General features: G+C 39.6%; 1 protein-coding gene across 1 annotated transcript in view; it reads right to left on the bottom strand.

Annotated features, from left to right (window-relative positions):
* Positions 1-1212: 1212 nt before the first annotated feature.
* Positions 1213-12265, bottom strand: part of LOC119743464 (ubiquitin carboxyl-terminal hydrolase 24-like) — a 28755-nt gene continuing 17702 nt past the window's right edge. The window contains exons 8-11 of the mRNA XM_038219875.1: positions 4780-4893; positions 3819-3957; positions 2643-2797; positions 1213-2228 (exon numbers count right to left, since the gene is read on the bottom strand). Coding sequence (XP_038075803.1) covers positions 1908-2228; positions 2643-2797; positions 3819-3957; positions 4780-4893 — 729 coding nt within the window. The 3' untranslated portion in view covers positions 1213-1907. The remainder of the gene's footprint in view (positions 2229-2642; positions 2798-3818; positions 3958-4779; positions 4894-12265) is intronic.

Genomic DNA, 12265 nt, shown 5'->3' with positions numbered 1-12265 from the left:
GCGGTTATCCTTTAACACATGCGTGCAGTAGGTACAGTGCGCATCTAAGAATAGTGCGATACCCAGACTGCGATATGGATAATGTTGTTGCCATGGATCAGCCAATCAGGATCGAGGATTCAAGTTTGCTCGAAGATGCCAGAATTCAGTATTTTTACAGCGAAGAATTTACTCTATGCATAGATTTCAGATTCAAAAATCTTTGTAGAGTTATTTGATCTAAAGTTATTTCAATGCATAAACTATTTGGCAACTTGATTTAATCAAGTGGGGTAATCAATAAACAGAAGAAAAAAAAGAAATTCACTGTAAATCCCGCAGCACTTTTGATAGAAAATTCCTGAATCCTACAAAATCAAACACAGTGCACAAAACAAATGGTCATTTTTGAAACTTCATAGGTGCATCAACCCCTGTGCCAAAAAAATAGCTAGGCCCAACTTTCCTCAATCCTATAAAATCCATCAAAAAAATTCTGATGGAATTTGTAGGACCAGGGAGTGGTAACAGTTAGAAATCGACCAAGTTACTTTGCAAAACATCCAATAAAAAGAATCAGTGTGACAAAAGATTTAAATTCGGGTTTCTATAGAATTTTGTCACTTTTGCATCCCTTGCTAAACTGCTGTGAGACTTTACGGTAAAACGACACACATACCATGCTACAAATTGTGTCCGTATAAAATTATTGCTTCTACAATCTACACTCAAGTCCAAATAAAAAAAAAATAACAAACCAAGTTTGTCCTATATTGGCTTAAAGAGGTTGTGGAATGCTCGAAGACATTTCCGTCATTTTTCGGATATATGTAGCCTAAGGTGTGATGAAATAAAAACGACTATTGTTTCTGTCATAAAATGAGTACAAAAGGTACTTTTGAGAGCTGTTTTTCAAGTCCTGTCATGCCTGTTTCGACCCGAACGTGCAATTTGTGTAAAAGTCGTCGTTGCGGGCAGCAAACAAAACACAGTGAATCGTGACGTAATAAACAGGACTCCCGATGCAGAGTAGCATAAACGAGTCCTGTTTATTACGTCACAATTTACTGTGTTTTGTTTGCTGCCCGCAATGACGACTTTTACAGAAATTGCACGTTCGGGTCGAAACAGGACCTGAAAAATAGCTCTCAAAAGTACCCTTTGTACTCATTTCATGACAGAAATAATAGTTGTTTTTATTTCATCACACCTTAGGCTACATATACCCCAAAAATGACGGAAATGTCTTCGAGCATTCCACAACCTCTTTAAAATAGAAGAAATTGTGCGACACACAAAATTATGGCTTACAGTGACTAGAGTGAATGATTGAACAGGAACAGGAACAGTGGCCAACAGAAATCTGGTAAGCACGGAAAATATCTGCTCAGCAAAAACCGGTTTCTCAAGGTACAAAGCATGCGAGTTATTATAACTTCTGACTTGCTTGGGCAAAACATATTGTTATTTTAAAAGCATTCATTGTCTGCTTTGAACACCCTATGCAAACAGACTTTCTGTGCCAAGTTGTCCTTTCAGTCAAGTGGCTGTTTTCAACAATTGAGAGCTCCCAGCCTAGCTGAAGCAGGATTGACCTAGTGGATAGTGAAGTGAACCATGGATCGCAAGATGGTTTGAACCCTTGTCCAATTTTATGAAATATTTTTGTTGGTTGGCATAAGTTAATTGCAGGGAAAACACTACGAAAACCTATTGTGTGTCTTCCATCCACACAGCGTGATAAATATTCATGTTAGGGTGTGTGATGTGATTGGTTAAAATACGATGTGACAGCAAAAAAAATAAATACGCAACCTGGCCCTTGGTTTCCTACAACCTGACCTGTGATGACCTCTGACTTATGACCCCAGGAGTAAGGAACCATCTTCTATTGGCTACAAATTCTGAAACAGAAAAAAAAAATGCCGTTATGTATCAATGTCGTCCAAGTCGCCCACGTCGTCCTGGACCAGCGTCTTGGAAGACTCGGAGCTGTCTTCATTCCCGTTGACCTCTGACCCCTCCGACGACCCGTTGACCTCCATCTTGGTGTTGGAGTCCCCCTCGACGTACTCCTCCTCCTCTTCGTCGTTCTCAATGTGTTCACCGTCGTCGTCACGCGTGTTGAGCTCATCCAACAGCGCGGTGGCTTCGGCCAGCGTGTCCTGAGCACTCATGGTGCGTTGGAAGGACCGTCCCGTGCTGGATTCGTTGGAGACATTCTGAGGCGTCCAGTAGTGCTCGCTCATCTATGCAAAACAGCAACATAAACAAAATAAGCACATTAATTGTCTAGTCTTGATAGAAAGTTGCTATAGATTTCCTTGTATAAAATAAAAAAATCAGTCAATAGACAGATCGTTGGAAATCACCTACATTTCTTAACTTCTTCTAAATGACAGCAAGTTAGACAGAAATTCACTAGGCGTTTAATACATAAGATTTTTGATAATAATCAGCTAGATTACTTCTGGGAGAAATGCAAATGATCCTATGTGCCTTCAAGTCAGCTTGCTTACAAGTAACCATGGATGAACTACAGTTTATATAATTAGCTTGTCTTTTGACTTGGTTAACTTGGAAAATTAAACCTTTTGACTCGGAGATGTTATACCCGGTTAACTGACCTTTCAAAAAACTACATGTTGAAGAGAAGTTCTTACCTTTTTCTTGAGCCAGTTGACCGCCCACTGCCACCGGACCGAGATGGTCATCAAATACTCTTTGGCCATGGAGCATTTGTTGGACAGATGGACCAGGAATTTGATGCACTGGTAGGACCGACGGCTGTCCGTGGACGTACATTTACGGATGATCTCTGCGAGACAATAACAAGAAATAGTGAGATTAATTTTAAATCAGCCACAATGAAATAGTCAGCAAGGAAGGCAATTAAAGCTGCAGTCCATCATTTACAGCTATCCAAAAAGTAAACTGGCATAATTATTGTTGGAAAACATACTTGGTTGAAAGATAGTAATGGGACTAAACTCCCTGTGAAATTGTTCTTTCTGGCAAGCTGTCAATTTGAAGAAATCAACAAAAGAAGGCCTTTCCAACAGTGCATCTAAAGACGCACATTGGAAATTTCCATAAGTAGTTCGTTTTTTTATTCGGTGAAGCACACACAAGGGTTGACACGACACACACGCGTGCGCCCTAGATAATTCATTGGATCAGTGTGCAACATCGCATAGCTGCAATCAGCTAAGTGAGAACGTGTCTCGGATGCTTAATTCAGGCCCAAAGCAAAACATGATTCAGCAACTTTTGATTTGAAATCGAGATGCTAGAATGTTGTTGTTTCTCTTGAAATATACAGCTGAAGCTGAGCTGAAACTTCATGAGGTTAGTTACAAGTTCAGCACCCTGGAAATGTTTGACTTGTTTTGACTCTTTGACTGAAAGGTATTCATAAACGGGAATAAATATGCATGTGCTTGGCCGGTACTAAACATTAGTCTGTTTAAGACTGGCTGGGGGCCTGGTCACTAATAATATCCCTCCCTTAGGCTCAGGCTATTATCAGCGTCCATTCCCCCAGCCAGTCTTAAACGGACTTGTTTAAAACCAGCCAAGCACACATTCATTTCCTTATTTAAGTATAGCATTAAGAATGACTTTAAACATTTTATTTGTTGGGTAGGTAGTTTGCAATTCACATTCACTCTTGGAGGATGACTGCATCAGAATTATATAATCACAGATATCAGATGTAACAGGCACATGAAAAAGTGGCCCCCACATTGATACAATAACCCATATGTCTTGGCCTCCCAAGATGGCGTCCGAGTGGCTTCACCCTACCCAGTCAGTCTATACAGAGATGTGCTCCTTACCCAAGAGGCCATTGTTGTTGTTGCCTTCCACGGCTAGCTTGAGGCGCTTGCCCTGAAGGGGGTCCTCCATCATCAACAGCTCCAGGAGGAGAATCAAGATGTGCTTCAGCTCATTGGTCGGCGCTGAAGACACCTGACCCTGTATCGACCAATCAGGGCGGAGAGACAATAAATGGAAAAAAAATTATTGACAAAGAGAAAAAATCTGGCACATAATGTAGCGTTTAAAATTTCAATCTCCCTTATATATTTAAAAGGTCCATAAGATCATTTACTTCTGTGCATTTTTTTCTTCACTTTGAGAAAGGCTTTTGTCGTTAAATACATTTCTGGGTCATTGCCAACATTCCTACATAAACGTGCCTTTAATAACATTCAAATACTGCAGACTGTAAAAAATTATCGCTTGGCACAGTAATATCGATCGAGAAATGTTTAGCAAACCGTCTGCACAAACCATCTGCACAAAGCATTTTCTTGACACAAATTAAACACCAATGGCACCCATTCACAGATTCACCGAATTACAAATCAACAACTACGGAAATTTCCAAAAATGTGTCACTTGACGTATCTTTGGAAATGGCCTCCTATTGTTTTCTTCAAAATGACGGCGTGCCAGAAGGAATAATTTCACAGGGAGTCTAGTGCCATTATTATCTTTAAACCAAGTAAGCTTTTCAACAATAACTTTGTCAGTTACTTTTTGTAAAGCTGCAAATGATCTACTCTAAATTTAAAACAATATTCATAAGAATGAGACATAGAATGAAAAATCTGCCCGTCTTAACAAATTTTGAATTACTCGCTGAACGACAATCTCGAAGGTTGCAGATGTCCTCAATCCATCCCCCCCCCCCTGCAAAAAAAAATGTTGGTCTTTCGGAGGATTTAAATAAAAACATACAGTACAAATTAAACATTTGTTGGATCAACTTGAATTGTAAGGAATTGTACTTACGTGGATCATCATCATGACGGACAAGGTGAACGTGTCGTTGCAGTAGCAGCAATGCAGCAGCATGTCCAGCAGTGCAGTGGTTGCATTGGGTACTTCACGGAACATCAGTATGACCTGTGGGGACACATTGGAATTGTTAGCCAAAAACAGGGTTATTAATAAAGATATTGTGTCCTACAGTTGTTGAAACAAACATTCAGTCACAACGCACTTAACTTACTTTTTTGGACGAACCTGATTTAGGGTTACTTTGTTTAAATAGTGATAAAATTTTAACGTGTAGGGCAATGGAAATATTTTTTTTCACTTAGAAGTAGTTTAATACATGGGCTTCAAAGACACAATTAATTTTGGTGCTATACGCAGGTTTTTTTTTAGGAAACATACACGTATTTCATTGTGTTTCTCTTTGTTCCTATAGACTGAACACATCACAAACTTACATTCAAAGATCGTTTTTTAACAAACGATTGAAGAATGAGACTTGTAGAGAGTGACGATCGATGACAAGTCAAAAAATCCTTTGTTCCCTTTGTGTGTCTGTCCTCTATCATAAAGCCGTACAAGAAAACGCAGTTGTGCATTTCTATACGCCCGAGGACAATGCTTTGTGTTTCCCTTTGTCCCTGTAATATTACACTCTCCCATAGACTAAGCACATAACCATACGGTGGACTGTTTTCAACAAATCACCCAACGCTTGAGGACTGAAAGGATCTTTTGTTCTCCCTTCATATGTCTGTCCTCTACTGTAAAGCCACACATGTACACCCGCACAAGTGTGGCCGTTTTTTACACACATTTGTAAAATATTACCCAAACTGACATTGCATATTTATAACTGGACACCTAATGCACCAAGAAAAGCTTTTGTTTTGGTATAGTAAGGGTTCAAATATAGCAGAAACAGTATCTTAAGGTAGACGTAACGGTGTCAAAATCACTCAGTGGAAGTGTGACATTTGGGATTGACACGGTGTTACGTCCACAACCAAGCTATCATTTCTGCTCCATTTGATACCCGACTACCATAACAAAAAGTTTTTCTTTGTGTGTTGCATGTATAGTAAGAAATACATAAAGTGAATTTGGGAAATGCTTTACAGAAATTTCATTGACATGGTGTCAATGTTACGTCTGAATGACATTTTTGCTCATATTTTTTTGGCAAAATACATGCAAATGATTAAAAACTTTCTGCAGTGGTGAAAGTAACACCCAACAATAAATATTATGTAGAGCAACTGCAAGCAAGGCCAGATGTGTCTCATAAAAAGCTATTCATAAAAACCTGGGAATTTCCCATATGAGACATTGTGTTCATGAGGAAACAGTTCAACATTTACGTCACAACGACAGCTGTTGCTGTGCACTTGACTGTGGTAGCCAGGCACTATTCAGTATTGGACAATCCGTGTACACAACATACAGTCGTGCTGTTGTAGTAATAGTAGGGTGTGGCTGATACTGCCGACAGACTGCATGCAGGAAACGACTTCAAACTGTACCCATAAACAGGTCTGTTGAACTTGTAGGTACCGGTGGATGACGTTAAAGGGAATATACAACATTTGCCTTTGCTGTCATTTTCAGAAATGGATGGATTTTGGGGGTTACAGCAAATATTGTTACACTGACTTGTTTGACATTTTGGGTTTGTAGATATTTGAGAAAAAAACAAGAAAAACAATCATTTTCTTGTAGTCTGGTTCCCTGACGCCACTTAAATTGAAATGGAGTTATTTATAGACGTCGGGGAATTGTAAGGTCAGGGAACCAGTTTAGAAGGCGTGTACCCATTCGTAGATGTGTGATCGATTGCAGACAATATTCAGATTAACTAAATATGGTAAATGGGGGGCAGTATTTGAAAAAAGCCAGTTTTTTTCCAACACTAGTCGGCTGACCAGCATTTGAAATTAATACAAAAATACCACTATTCTTGAAAATGTCAGCACACCAGGTGCCATGATTTTACAGGATGCTTTAGACTGTCATTCACTAGCAGTCCAGTAAGGTATTTCATAATAATTTGGAAGTTTTGTTTTTTGATGTTTGCAAATGTCAATGTACCGTATATATTCCCTTTGATGCAGCCACACAGGCGAATATAATAAATAGCACCATGACAGACTGCATATTGTGCTCTCATGTATCCAAGAAGAAGAAATATTGACTGTCATGATGTTCTTTGATTATTTACCTTCGTATTGTTATGTGCATGTATGTTTTTGATTTCATCTGCATAAAATTTAAGTGATTTAAATACATATTTACATCTACATGTATGCCAACTGTTCCATGCGCCAACAAAAGAGGGCGCCCTTTTACCTAGCAACAACGTCCCATGAGCGGGACATCTTACTAATGGAGCTCAATGGGTGGGACACATCAATATCGCTAGCTGACATGTGCCCAACGTTCCTTGTGTAATGCACGTAAACCAGGGGATTTGTACTATGTACATGCAGTGGCCGCCCTTCGCGGCAAAATATTGCAGTCAAGCAAGATGGCTTCGTTTAGTCACCCCCAACTGTACTTTCTTTACCGGCGAGGGGGTACCTAGCTGTGAACAGAGCGGATACGAAAAAAATTCTGCTATACCGAACATCATCCTTGGCTCCTGGTTTTAATGTACAGAACATAACGAACATTGTTGTTGAAAACCGTCAACAGATTAAAAAAAAAATCTACCGGTTGAACATGTATTAAACACTACTTGGGCCACTATTAATTCCCGAACATCGAGCAACCCATACATCATGTTTGAATGTCAAAGAGCTATAGATGGCTATAATTCCCCAAGGACTATATTTATACAGTATCTTATAGTATGCAGAAGTTGAAAGTTTGTTTTTCTTTCCACTCTTATATGGTTCATATAGAGTACAACTGAGCAAGATGGCAGAGGGAGGTGTGACCGATCTAGTCTTGGATGAGACTCAGAAGGAACTTCAAGAATGTCCTATCTGTTACACTGAGTACAAGGATCCTAAGATGCTAGACTGCTCACACAGCTTCTGCCTGAAATGTCTACAAGAACTCAAACTGACACAAAATAAGGACAAGAATATTGTCTGCCCGTTGTGTCGAAAGGAAACTGCCCTGACTGAAGCTGGCGTGCACATGCTACCTGGAGGATCAAAGGATGTCAATCAACAGGAACAGACTGAAGGTCAGGGGTTAAAAGACATGTGTCAGGCATGTGATGAGGAAAATGAAGCCATTTCTCGATGCATGGATTGCAAGCATTATCTCTGTCAAGAATGCCTAATGGCACACAATCGAATGGCAGTAATGATGAAAGCTCACAAGATTGTAGCTTTGACAGAGCTACCTGGTGAGTCCCAAGAAATAACTGACACTGAACTCAAGAAAGTTCCCAAGTGTCTCAAGCATCCAGATCAAGACCTCTGTCTGTATTGTAACTCATGTGAAGTTCTCATATGCAATGAATGCACAAACTTTGACCACAAAGAATCCATACATTCTCACGTCAGCATCGACCAAGCGGTTAGCAGATGTAAACAAGAAGTACATGAATCCATATCTAAAACAGAAGAATGCATTCAACAATTCATTTCTGCCAACCCCTCTTCAGGCCATTCACGTTACAGACTTGACAAGATGCTGGCAAAAACTTACTCTCAAATTTCACAGAAAGCAGAAAAGGAAATTGCCAAAATCAGAGATAAAGAAAAACAACTCAAAACGGAGGCAAGGGCCATTGCCATTAAACGAGATACAGAATTTGCATATGCAGAAACGTCTGAGCAGATTCTGGGTGAAGTGAATGAAGTGATGACTACGGCAACGTGCTATGAGATCCTGAAGTCCAAAAAGAAAATGCTTCGGGATTTGAATGTGCAGGTGGAGGTGCATAAGAGTTTGGATATCAAGCATGGGAAGTCATTCCTTGGCTTTAAGGAGAGTGAAGAGGATGGTCAGCCTGGGACACTGCTCCTGGAGGAGAAATGGGAGAGGGATGAGAACTTTCCAAAAGTTGAACTTCGTGAATGGTACTCAGGACATATATGTATAGCAGCATACTACACAAGTGAAATGGTTGTGGTATGCAGTAATAAGCTGCATACATTGGATCCAGAGGGGAAGGTGATTTCTACAAAGACCTACAAACGTGTCCGTGCTAAACCGAAGAAACCCCATGACCCTAATGACATACAGAAAGCAACAGCTCTAGCCATCAACAAGGATGATCAACTTCTGATCCTAGACAATCCTGCAGTCAAGATCTTCAACAAGGAATACCAGCTCCTTCATCAGTTCCTACCGGGGAAAGAGGCCGGCGTGGACGGCACGCCAACGTGCCTGGCAGTGGACAGCAGCAATTTGATAGCAGTGGGTTACAAGGACAAGGAACAGATATCTCTACACAACCCAGATGGTTCCCTCGTCAGAACACTGCCTGCTCCAAAGATTGGTACATATTTGGTCTTTAGCAACAAGCGACTAATGTATGCCATTTGGAGCAAGGAGGGTTTGCTGATGGCTGTTGACTTACATGGCAACAAACTGTTTACTCAAAGTTGTAGTTATCCTCGTGGGCTGTGTTGTGATGATGCAGGTGATATTTACCTTGTGGCCTCACATAAAATTTGCCATTTCAGTGCAGATGGCAAGTGCATTGCTTCATGGGACTGTCCGGATGGTTCTGATATTACATACACACCTGCACATAAATTAGCAGTTGCAAGTACAGATCGGGAGCTTGATCTTGTGTACATGTACATGCATCACTTGGTTTAGAGATATCAACCAACACATAATTGTTAAAGGGAATATACATCATTTGCTTTTGCTGTAATTTTCAGAAATGGATGGAATTGGGGGGTTGGAAATATACAGCAAATATAGTTACACTGACTTTTTGGAGGTTTTGGGTTCGAAAATGCTATAAAAACCAAGAAAAACGATCATTTTCCTGTAGTCTGGTTCCCTGACTCCATATAAGAAGAAACAGAGCAGTTTACATACATTGGGGAATTGTAAGGTCAGGGAACCAGTCTAGCTGGCTCGTACCCGTTCATAGGTTTGTAATCGATTGCAAACAAGTGCAATGGTCAATTCGGGCCAGTATTTGAAAAAAAGGGAGTTGTTTCCAACGCTGATCGGCCGATCAGCGTTGGAAACTGATACAAAAATACCACTTTTCTTGAAAATGACAGTATACCAGGTGCCATAATTTTACAGGATGCTTTAGACTGTCATTTACCAACATCCTGTTAAGGTATTTCGCAAAAACTTGGTAGTTTTATTTTTCGATGTTTGCAAATGTTGTATATTCCCTTTAAAACGATCAAAACAAAAGGCAAGGAATAAAAAATAAACGAATGTACAAAAATGGTAACGAGACAATGTTTCTACAAAACAATTCCATGCATCCATGGACATTGGACATGTGCAATGTACAAAAACTTTCTGATTGCAACTTCACAAACAGGACAGACTTGAAACACTTTGAGCAGGATATGGGATTGTAAACATGTACATAGAAAGTTTGCATGTGTTATATTACATTTAGTATCTTACACATGTACATCAACCTTAGTCATATGTGCAAACTTATTTGGAGCTTGTACAGTTGTACATACTTCCATGTGTTTAAATGGGAGTGCTAATTTGATATATTTTTTTTAACTTCCCATTTCCCAAAATGACAAAATTTGTTCCAAACTGATACCATCGCCTCAGAAATATAACAATAAATATTTACATGAAGTATTCTATGTACATTGTAGGTTGAAAAAAAAGCTTAATATTTTCAATCAGTCTTGAAAAAAAAAAAACCCGCATGTGTCGCAAGTTCTTCTCTACTTCTACCTGTATTGCTTAAAGATACGGTACAAGTGTAAATACTGATCGTGCAACATTCATTTATATTTCCAGCTACCAGTACATATGTTCCGTACTTCACCATTTGTCATGAAAACAGGTGGGCAATTATAGACAAATCCACACGCCCCCCTCCAGGAAGTTTTGACCAATCACGGCCATGATTTATGCCCGACATAGATGTGTACAAATTTGTAATGGCACATGTAATACCGGTATTTATTAAGAAAGGAGAGGTGAACGATTTGTTGCCTACATGCATGGTGGGCGGTGCCAAATAGAATGGTCTGTTCATCAAGGGCTATCTCCATGAGACGAAGTATGTACTCCATGTTCTTTTCAATAGATCCCTTTTTAAGTTAAAACAAATGAGACCAGCTTTATTCTTATTGGACACTCAGAAACACAAACTTCAGCAAGATAAACTTCCAAACCAAGCCTTCTTTGTAACTTGGTTCATTGCAGTTTCTGTGCACTTTTCTCAAATATTGAGACTGTTTTGTATTATGAATATGAGTAGAGCAGCTAGGACATGAGAGGCGCACATGCTGTTGCCCTTGTGCGTGGTTGGTGGTAAAGGGTGCCGTTTAAACATTGAAATGATAAACATTCTAAATCCATTTACAATTAATTGAACAAAATGTTTAAACCAAACCCGCATTGTATATGTTTGCTGTATCTGCCCTCGTATGCATTTCACACACATTTAATAATACTAAAGGACCACTTTAAACCATTTTATTTACAAAGCAAAGACAGTCCATTATGAATGATCTTCTTTGTAGATCAGTGACGATGCTGCCCTTCGTTTGCTGTGCACCATAACTATTTAATGTATATTCTTGTAACTAACATGCTTGAGTGCAAACACTGGTGCAGGTGGCATGCAGCCTGTGTGACATGGCTAAAGGTTTAAATGTTTAAATTGGGCTGAAAGAGATTTGCTAAACATTTGCAAAATAAACGCAAATCATCGAGGGCCAGCTCCATAAGAATGTAACGTTATACCTTGGAATGTTCTATACAAACGATTACATTTCTTTTGAGACTACAATGTAGATCAGCTTCTTTCTTATTGGAGATTCAAAAACACTAACTTTAACTTCCCAACCAAGCCCTCTTTGTATCTTGGTTTTGCCCAACATTTTCAATTAAATGCCCCTTTTATCTTAACTTTTATACTGCTTTGTATTATGAGCACATGTATGCATTGGAGCCTTTGGTTTTAGTAGTTTGGTCTTGGGTACTTGATCAAGCATTCAACTTGATCAGGCATTTGTAGCCTCAGAATAAAATGATGATTCTCCATTCATTTACCCAAACAGTGTGACTAGTTCTCTCCTTCTTGCTGTGGTTTATTTATTTAACCTACATTTCAATGATTGTGTAACATTGTTTTGCATAACTGAAAACAAACCTTTCATTGACAATGATTACCAAAAACACTGGTTATTGCAGATGACTACTGTTTCATCTCGAGTTTTAACCACTATGGATGGTCACCCAGCATGGGCGTCGCGAGGGGGGGGGGGGGGCATGGGGGGGCACTTGCCCCCCCCCCCCCCCCCCCCCCCCCCGGAAAAGCAACACAAAAAAAAAGAAAAAAAGGAAGAAAAAAAAAAGAAAAGAAAAA

The sequence above is a fragment of the Patiria miniata genome, unplaced genomic scaffold (assembly GCF_015706575.1).
Source record: "Patiria miniata isolate m_02_andy unplaced genomic scaffold, ASM1570657v1 HiC_scaffold_6, whole genome shotgun sequence".
Lineage (NCBI taxonomy): Eukaryota > Metazoa > Echinodermata > Asteroidea > Valvatida > Asterinidae > Patiria > Patiria miniata.
This window is presented reverse-complemented; position numbering and strand designations above follow the sequence as displayed.